Here is a 9788-nt window from a genome sequence, read left to right as displayed (position 1 = left end):
GCATGATGCCTACTACAGAGTTAGCACTCAACAATAGGTCCTGGGAACAGGAATTATTGTGGATGGATCCATTGTGTGACAGAAGATGGGCCAGAGGAACTTCCCACTGCTGTGTACGGAGGACACAGGAATCATCAGGGTGAAGGGGCACACTGTCCCCCTCAGCAGTCCTGCGATCCTGAGCCATTGGGTGTCCTGAAATCCATACCGGGTTTTCCCCCTCTCTTTGCAGGATCAGCTTGAATGAGCTGCATCTTGGATCAGCCCGGCCGGCCTCGCTACTGCAATGGCCCAAGCGAAATCAAGGCCTGGATTTTCTGGTCACGGAGCCCAGGACTCCAAACCGGGGTACACATGGCCTTCGAGGGTGAGCCCCTGGGAGACATTAAAGCCCCTTTTGAAGAAGTCCTCAAACCTGGCCCCATCCGCTAGCGCCCCTAATCATGCTAAAGTCGAGCAAAGGAGCAAACTGGAGTGGTAGAGGATTTGGATCCTTGGCGTCAGTGTTAAAAGACGCCACATTCATCCCCAGCTGCAGAGCGGCTGTGCCAAGTGGATGCTCCCTCTCCCTAAGATTAATGGACGGCTCTGCGGAGAGGGCAGTGGGATTCAGGATGATGCCCATGTATACGATCCCGACTGCTCACAGGGAACCCTCGGGCACTCAGCGGTTGTGGGACATACAGTTCCTAAAGGGATGCACCAGTGTGAGGGTGTATCTAGGCAGCACACTGGAACCCTCCCAGAGGGAAGAGGTAGGGGCAAGACTCAGGCCAATATCCAGGACTAGAGGTAGCCTCCGGACTGACTGGAGGGTGAGAGGGAGGATCCCGGGCTGAGGGTGGGGTCTTGCGAGAGAGACAGAAATCCCGCGTGGCGTTGAGCCAATGGAAATCGGCGCCGGTCTGGAGGGCGGGGATACACCCCATACAGGCACCGCCCCTTTCCTCCTTTTTCCTGGAGACCCGAGGGCGCGTACCCCGTCTGGCTCCTTTAGCACTAGCTTTGGCTTTGCCACAGTTCTCGCCCTCCCTTTCCTGAGGACCTTTCTCCTAAATCAGCCCTGGATTGAGAAGGGAATCCAGGGAAGACCTGAGGAGCCCAAGGCTCCTAGATGGGGCCATCTGGGCTCTGTTTGAAAGCAAAACAGCTTTCCAACATCAGGTCTGGCTCCAGCCTCATCCAGACGCCTGGAAAGTCCTTCCTGCCACCTGACCCCGATTTTTCCTGCTGCAATGACTGGTCACCTCTCCTTGGTCTCCAACCTCAGGGATGATGAATTAGAGGAGCCCAGAAAGGGATGAGACTCTGGATGAGGGTTTGAATCTTCCCCTTCTTTTACCAAGCCTCAGGCAAGAGACATAGCCTGAGTCTGGGTCCACGTAAGGCTTTACGTAAACCACTCCAGGTTATCTAGCATGGGGCTGAGCTCCAACGAGACTCAGAAGAACCAGATCCCAGGCAGGCCTTGGGGCAAAGCTTTGATCAGTTTTCCCTCTGGGGTCGGTTTGAGAGCAACCCCAAACCCCTGTATTAACCCTTAGAAGCTCACACCAAAGACAGGAGAAGAGCCTTCTCGGCTTCAGAGTCCCCACCCATGTTGGAAGTGGGAGTTCCTGACGTCTGGATTTGTCCCTGCCTGCCTATACTCCACAACAATCCTCAGTGTCCCACTCCGTGCAGTGGACTCACACCTCCCGCGCCTGCGCAGCCTGGAGACCAGCATCTTCTAAGGCTGCAAGGAGCTAAAAATCGCTCCCGCCCACCCACAAGCTGCCCTGGACTTGAGCATGGGGGGAGGTGTAGTAAAGAGGGGTGGAATAGAGTGAGGAGGAAGGCTGTCTAGGTGCCTGTCCAATTAGGTCAGTAGAAAGAATCCTGGATGCCAGGGCAGGTGCATGGAGGTCGCAGGGGGTCCCCGCACCTCCAAAAGAGGCTCTCGAGGTGGTAAGGGGTGAAGCTGCCACACAAACATGTTTATGGCTCTGGCAGCGCTGGCGGCCCCGAGGGGCTCGAGCCCTTGGGCCATAACTTTGCTCTACACCCCCTCACCCCCAGCCTGGCAGAGTGCCAGGGCAGTGACTTCGGTCCCAGCCCCCTTCCCCTCCGGCGGCCGAGACGCGCATCAGGCTATCTTCGAGGTGGAGTGCGGCTGCACCCCTTTCAGCTTCCTGGATCCCCGGGCGGCGCCTGAGGGGCGGGGTTCCCAGCGCGGCAGGACGAGCCGCCACCGAGTTCCCTGCGGGTAGCAGCTCCAGGCCGGGTGAGGGACCGCCGGGGCCGACCCTGGCGCAAGTTCTCCCGGCCCCAGCGGGGCTCCGCCCCAGGGCGCCGACCCCTTCCCCTCTACCCGGGCCGCGGCCACCACCTACCTGCAGCCTCCGGCGGCGGATCAGGCCAGAGTCGTCCATGGCAGCGGAGGCGGCTGCGGCCCGGGGGAGGGAGGAGGGAGGCGACGGCGTCGGCGGCGGCGGTGGCGGGAGGAGGGAGAAGGGAGGGAGAAGCCGCGGGGACCGCGGCGGCGACGGCGGCTGGGGGGTGAGGGGGCGGAGCGAAGTGGGGCGGGTCTGGCACCGTCACTGCGTCTGGGCGCCCGAGCTGGCCTCGGCCTAGGCTCCCCGAGCTGCGGGGTGGGGTGGGGGGGAGGGGGGAAAGGAGGGGCCTCCAGATAACCCGAGCGTGCCAAGCTACCGGGAGACCCCTACAAGGAGACTCCCCCGGGGAGAAGCATGCTCATGAGTGGACCCCATGAAACACCTTAAGAGAGACATCCTCACTGAGACTCATGCCCTGTGCAACTGCCCCAGCGACCCTCTCAGGGAGACACATTCCCCCGGGGACAGTCTCCATGGCAGGCCTTCTCCAGCGAAACCCTCCCCTCACCCTGAAAATGATTCCTAAGACAGATGGTCTGTGCGAGGTGACAATTCCTCCAAAAGCCCCCTCCCCCAGAAAGGAACATCTCTGCATAGAAAAATCTCCATGGGTGACATTTCACGTGGGGAGCCGAGTGAGGATACTCTCAATAAAAGACCCCCTAAGTGCTATATTCTCTGTGGGAAGTTGTTCCCACCCACAAGGCGCCCACATCCCAAGGAGAGACATTTTAGAGTGGCATTTCCACGGAAGAGCTCTGCCCTCGTGGGAGTGCCCCCTCAGAAGACCATTTACATACATATACCGCCCCTTTTTCCAAGCAGAGTCCTGCAGCCCCTCTACTGACCCCTCCCTCCCCGTCAGGATTAAGGAGCCAGGCCAGACCGGGCTGTATTTATAGGAGTGATTAGCAGGTCTTTGGGGGAGGGGGACAGCTGAAGCGATTTTCAAACCCCCCTCCCTCCGCAGTGTTCCCACAGTTGAGGTCCAACTGGCCATGCCCCCTGGAGTCAGAGTGCAAAGTGTTGGAGGACTCCCTACCCTAAATGTAGGCCTTGGGAGACAGTGTGGGGAAGGGGCTTCCCGGAAGATCCGGCCTATAACTGGCCCGAAAGCCGTGGAAGACGCCATCGCTAGCCGGGGGCGACCCCTGCCTGTCAGCTAAGGCAACAGCGAGGTCGAAGTCAGGGTGTCCCTCCGACGCCTGACTCCTTATCTCTACGCGTTTGCCTCAGTTATCTGTCTCTCTCTATCGGCCTGTTTGTGTTGCGGTCTCCCTAAGTCCGTTCCTCGTATTTTTGTGTCCAAGAACCAGATTCCGCCGGTGTCGCCCCTTCTCAGGACTGCCGTCGCGGGAGCTCTCCGTGGTGCTGATCTCGCGAGCTCCTGTCCACGGTGCTGAAATAAGCGCGCAGAGCACGGGGCCGAGGTCAGGGAGGGGAATGGCTGGCGGGAGGCACAGACCACAGGCTGGATAGATAGGACTTACGAGCATCCTGGACTACGCCAGGATGGGCCAAGGGAAGGCTAAGTCCACTAGGTCTTGGTTTCTGACGCCTCCAGGACATCAATGGGTGCCCACAGAGGAGCCCCAGGACAGTGCCTCCAAATTGGTTCATTTACTCGATTCATATTGAGCACCTACTGTGGGCAAATTAGGGATCTAGGACTACCGCAGCAAAATCTCTGCACTAGTCTGAGAATAAAGGGGAAGAGATGTGTGGTAGTGGCCATTGCCCACAAAAACACATATGCTCAAAAACGTATCTATGAGCACAGGCGCACATGCATACGCATACACTCTGCAAACATATACGCAAAACACAAAATACCAGCACCTGTTCAGCAAACATAGCCTCACATACTCATATGTACACACTCGGTAAACACATATTTCACAAACACACACCCTCTGCTAATATACATATCCATACTCAGCAAACAGATACACAGATACATATACACCTAAACTCACATTCTGCAAATACATAGAAGATGCAAACATACACATATTCAGCAAACGCAGAGATATACAAACAACACATAAACTCATCAAAGAACACACACATAGTCCCAAAACCAAGGGAAGCTCAGCTACATACTAACTCGCATCCAACACACAGGCACATTATCCTCCCAAAACAAGACATAGGCGTGTGCACGTGTGCACGCGTGCGTGCGCGCACACGCGCACACACACACACACACACACACACACCAACCGCAGGGCTGTTTTTATTAGACTCTACTAAAATATGAGGTCTATGAGGATTGATATTTGCATGTCTTGATTGCTACTACATCCCCAGAATCTGACACCCAGCAAGTTTGGCAAACGTTCAATAAATGTTTGTTGAATGAATGAATGGGGAAAATGTGTTCAAGGACACACATTTACAGAAACTACAAAGGGACACATAAACATATTTTAGATGCAGACACACCCTTTCTACATGTGATAACACCCCCTTGTTCACTCATAGTAAACATTTACAGTCAACAACCTTTATTCACTGACTTTATCCACTCACTGATCCAACATTTTCACAGTAAACCCATTCTATCATGATTTACACTCCCCTCTTCTATATTTATTACCTGATTCTTACTCAACTGGACATACTTGGCTTGGGACATATACAGCCCTCCTTATCCAGATTTTGAACACACACACACACACACACAATCACACAAGAGAGACATAAAAACTGCACACAACAAGCACATTCAACACACTGCCACACAAACACACCTTATCTAACTCACCAACACACACACTTCCCACACATATACATCCAGAGTTTAAGTCACAACCTCAACATAAAAACAGACACAAGGATGTATGTATACACACCAGTCCCAGGTTCTCCAGCCTCTGGTCAGCTGGAACAGGGGGCGGGGTGGTGGGAAACACCTCCCCTGCATCAAACCACGCCCCTTCTGCCCCACTGTTTCCTGTTTCCTTGAAGTGTCTCAGCAGCGCCCTAGACCTCAGTTCGGCTAAGAGGTGAGATGTGGCCCCAAGGGGGCATAGGAGGGTAGGGAATCGTTTTGTCTCCGCAGACTCCCAGTTTCCTCTCTCCTGGGGTTTTTGGATCCCAGGGCAGAACCTGACTCCTGCCACAGCCAAGCTTGGCTCCGAAGGCCCAGCCTTGGTTGGCAGCCCCTAAGCCGATTGTAGGCTGAGAGAAGGTGACCATGAGAGGGGCCAGCAGGGATCAGGGGACTGAGAGGGAGGGAGGAGACTGGACAGAAGATATGGAGGAATTACTGGGCAAAAGAGGGACACTGAAAGAGCTGGGGATATCCCCTTAATTTTGAGGACAGAGTGGGTTGTCTGAGGGCTGAAGAGGTTGAGAGGTCCTACTGTATGTGAAGGGGGAGGGGCAGCATGGTCAAACTGGGAGGCGCATGGACTTGAACAAATGAAGGGGACATCATTCCTTTGGAGGGGTGCTCCTGGGTCAGAGACAGTCCTTGGTGGCACCTTGGGATTTTAAGGTCTTTGGCCGATGCCTCCTCACCAGCTGCTCATTCTCTATTCTGCCTGGTGCCGCCTCCTGGGAGTGCATCAAGAGTACCACCCTAAGTTCCCAGAAGAGGATGGCTAAAACTCACCCCATAACCCAGTTGACTCTTATCTCAGGTGGACATGGCCTGCAAGAGCTGTACTTCCCCCAGGGCCCTGGTCTGGGTCCTGCAACTGACCCTGGCATGGATCCTGCTAGGGGCCTGTGGAGGGAGCCATTCACTCCCCATTGGGTCCCAAAGACACCATAGGCTGGTGGCTGCTCTGGGCACAGGCCAGCTACACCTCGCAGGTGAGCTCTTGAGACCTAGCCTAACCCTCCACACCCAAGAACTCACACTCCCACCTAGCAATGCCAGCAATTTCTTATAACAGGGGCTTAGGGTGGCCAGGATGGGCAGCCTGGGCTAGTGCTGAAGACTGGTAGTTAGAAAGCACAGGCTCTGTAGTCAGGCTGCCTGGGTTCAAATCCCAACTCTGCCACTGTGTAGCTGTGTGACTCTAGGCAAGCCACTTAACCTCTATGGGCCTCATGTGGGCCATTAATAAAGGGGAGAAGTAATAGACCTACCTCATGGTGGGGGGAAGGGGTTTATGCAAGCTTTTGAGAAATTATACCACTACCAGGGACATTAAAATAATTAGCTGATTAAGATAAATGACTATTATTACTTGAAGATGCATTGCACCTCAAGCAAAGTGTCTTTACATTTTATGATTGGGAGGAATTATATTAATGGTGTCAACTATACCTGGGGATCCAAGACTCCAAGTAAAAGGAGTTCCCTTCTCCATTGCCCTGTTTGTTGTTCCTCAGAGATGGACACATTAGAGCCATTGGACCCTGGAATCCTCTTAGAGGGCTGCGGGGGGCCCAGCCCTGGGTGAGTACAGCCCCGCACCGCACCCCCCAACCATGTGTGCGTGTGTGTTTGTGTTTCCTTGAGCTTTTTGCTGCGTTGCCCCAGCCAGGGCTTCATATCTTGACCCATCCGGGCCTGTCTCTCCCGATGCCCAGGTGCGAATCCTTCCTGGGACAACTCCAAGTTGCCCTCCGCAGTCGCTTCCGCTTCCGGCTATTGGGGATACACCAGACACAGCCGCTCTGCGCAGAGCTCTGCCAGGCCTGGTAAGAGAGGCGGGGCGTGAGCGGAGTGTCCTGGCCCCGGGCGTGGCCGAGGGTGGGATATGCAGCTGGCAGGCCCTAGCGTTTGAAGGGGCACGGCCTGCCTCCGAGGTGGCCAAGCTCTAAAGGCTGAGGTCTAGTGTTTTGAGGTTAGGCAGAAAGGGTCGGAGCGCGTAGTGCCGTGGCTTTCAAGATTGGCAGTACGGAGGCGTGGCCTCCCTCACACCCGGTTTTTAAACACAGGGGAGGGGTCTCTTTCTGGACAAGAAAAGCTGAAAGAGTTGAGGGTGTAAGGGGCTGGCCTGGAATAGATATGGTCAGTGGGTGGGCAGGGATGTGGCCAGTGGTGACAGAGCCCTGGGTAGGTGTGGAGAGTACCGGGCCCGGCGGAATCGGGAGGGTGGCGCTCGGAGGGATGTGGTCCTAAGAGGCGGTGCCTGATACGTGGGAGGAGCATATGCTGGGCGGATCCCTGGAGAGGAGGAATCCCACCGGAACGAAACTGCAGAGCCTTTACCCACCTTCTTTTCTTCACCCCAACTCCAGGTTTGCCACCTGCAAAAGTGATATTACCTGTGGCCCGACTTGGCTCCCACTCCTAGAAAAGAGGGACTGCAACCCTGACTGCAGTACCTATGGCCAGGTGAGCGTGGGACAGAGCGCGGGGAAGAGGCCGAAACCTTCCCTTACCACGTGCTGTCTTAACCTGCCTAGGCCCCAGAGTCGGCCTGGCATTCTCAAGTCCCCGCCCTTCCCCCTCTACAGCCCAGCCTCCACAGGGAAATACACAGCGAGTATGCCTGTAGCCTCCCTAATGTCCACAGGGTTAGACTGTGCCCTTCCCGAGGGACTGTCTCTGCTCCAGGCCCATCCAGTCTGAAGACCCAGGGGCCCGACACCTTCTCCAAGGCCCCAGCCCCTTGGGACCCAGTAAGAACTAACTATTCGCCTTCCCTTAGCCCCTGCCCCCACCACGGCCCCTCGCCTATACTCCCAGGAGGACCCAGAGGCTGGAATTACCCACCTCAAGACGGCCCCTCTGGCCCCTAGTCTCAACAGAACTCCACGCCTTTCCCTTACCAAGGCCAAGGTTCTGAAAACGCTCTCTGCCTGCACCAGAGGGCCACATCCTCAAGGTATCACACTCCTCCCACTAACTCCCCCTCTTCTCCCAGACCTTCACTGACGGGGTGGACCTTTGCCGCTCGGTTCTTGGCTCTGCGCTGCCGGTGGCTGTCCCTGGTGCTGGCCACTGCCTCAACATTTCTACCTCGCATCCCAGACAGAGACGAAGGGCCCAGAAAGCCACCTTCCCGCGCTCCCACCACCCTCGCACCTGGATCGTGGATGCTGCAGGCAGCGGGAGTGGCAGTGGAAGCGGCAGTGGCCGCTAGAGGGCACTGCCCTTAGATAGGAGATGCGTCCTTTTACTCCCACCCCACGCCCGGCCCCTGTAGACGCTCAGAGCTCCACCCCTCTCCCTCAGCCTTCTCGTTTCTAGAGATCTGTCCCTCCTCCCTGGAGCTCTAGACTCGATTATTAGAAAAACAAACCAACCCTAGCTCATTTCTCCCTTTTCCGCCCCGGAATAAAGTCGCCAACTAGAGCAAATGCTGTGGCAGCTTCTTGGGGAAAGGAAAGATAGTTGCCAGAGTGATAGGTGTCTCACTTCCAATCCTCAGGTCCTGGAGTTAGCGACTGATTCCCTAGCGTGTGTGCAAGTGCCGATTGCCTGTGCCCTGGAGCGCTTGTCTCAGTAACTTGGAATGTTCAGGTGTCAGAAACTGGAGGGGGTGGGGGGTGTCACAGAAGAGCTGACGAGGGCGGGCGTGCTCCCACTGTGTGCCACCAGGAAGAAGCTCCCTGACACAACAGAAGCCCCCTTCCTTCCTCCCCATTCTCCCAAGTCCCTAAGGCAAAGGACTGGACTCAAATTCAGGATTTCACCTGTAAGCGCTGCTCCTAATCCTTCTCCTCCTTATCCTCATCTGGAAAACAGGGGCAAAGTTTTTTAATTTTTTAAAAGATTTTAATTTTTTTTTGAGAGAGGGGGAGGGAGAAAGGGAGAGTAACATTGATCTGTTGCCTCTCACATCCCCCCAACAGGGGACCTCGCCTGCAACCCAGGCACGTGCCCTGAGTGGGAATCGAACCAGTGACCCTTCAGTTTGCAGGATGGCACTCAATCCACTGAGCCACACCAGCCAGGACAGGACAAGGTTTCTTTTAGTTCAACAGAACAAGATTGATGGATGCCTCCTGTGTCTGGGCACTACTGAAGTAGACCAGGTTCATTCTCCACCTTTACTGCTCACTTACGTTGCTGATAGGTATGCCCATTGGGTACAAGCCTCCAAGCAGGGTAATTTGAAAATATCTCCACCATAACACATAGTTTCTCTAACCTAGCAATCCCATCTCCTGGAATTTACCCATCAAAGCTGTGCATGAGAAATAATGACCTATCACCGTGGTTCCCTATTACACAGATTTAACAGCAAGCTGGGCGATAACTCACTGTTCATAAAGAGGTGTTAAACCATAGAACAGTCATGCCATGGAGGACTCTTCAGCTGTAAAGCAAATAAGGTCTTTAAAAAAAAAAAAAAGATTTATTTATTTTTAGAGAGGGGAAGGGAGAAAGAGGGAAAGAAACATCAATGTGTGGTTGCCTCTCACACATCCCCCACTGGGGACCTGGCCCGCAACCCAGGCATGTATCCTGACTGGGAATCGAACTGGTGACCCTTTGATTTG

At 55.0% G+C, this 9788-nt stretch overlaps 1 protein-coding gene across 1 annotated transcript; it reads left to right on the top strand.

The window, feature by feature from the left end:
- Positions 1-1579: 1579 nt before the first annotated feature.
- On the top strand, positions 1580-8425 carry RTBDN (retbindin). The gene is made up of 6 exons (XM_054563574.1): positions 1580-1605; positions 6010-6197; positions 6723-6789; positions 6924-7034; positions 7578-7674; positions 8207-8425. The coding sequence occupies exons 1-6, from the start codon at positions 1598-1600 to the stop codon at positions 8423-8425; spliced, it is 690 nt and encodes a 229-aa protein (XP_054419549.1). The 5' UTR covers positions 1580-1597.
- Positions 8426-9788: the final 1363 nt, after the last annotated feature.

The sequence above is a fragment of the Pteronotus mesoamericanus genome, unplaced genomic scaffold, assembly GCF_021234165.1.
Source record: "Pteronotus mesoamericanus isolate MK-2021 breed Mesoamerican mustached bat unplaced genomic scaffold, CSHL_Meso_final scaffold_827, whole genome shotgun sequence".
In the NCBI taxonomy this organism is placed as follows: domain Eukaryota; kingdom Metazoa; phylum Chordata; class Mammalia; order Chiroptera; family Mormoopidae; genus Pteronotus; species Pteronotus mesoamericanus.
The sequence above is the reverse complement of the archived record's forward strand: the minus strand, read 5'-3'. Positions and strand labels throughout refer to the sequence as shown.

Coding starts and splice junctions, on each gene's coding strand:
- RTBDN (XM_054563574.1), top strand. Junction 6,790..6,923: donor TGCGGGGGGCCCAGCCCTGG/GTGAGTACAGCC, acceptor CCCGATGCCCAG/GTGCGAATCCTTCCTGGGAC. Junction 7,675..8,206: donor ACTGCAGTACCTATGGCCAG/GTGAGCGTGGGA, acceptor CTCTTCTCCCAG/ACCTTCACTGACGGGGTGGA.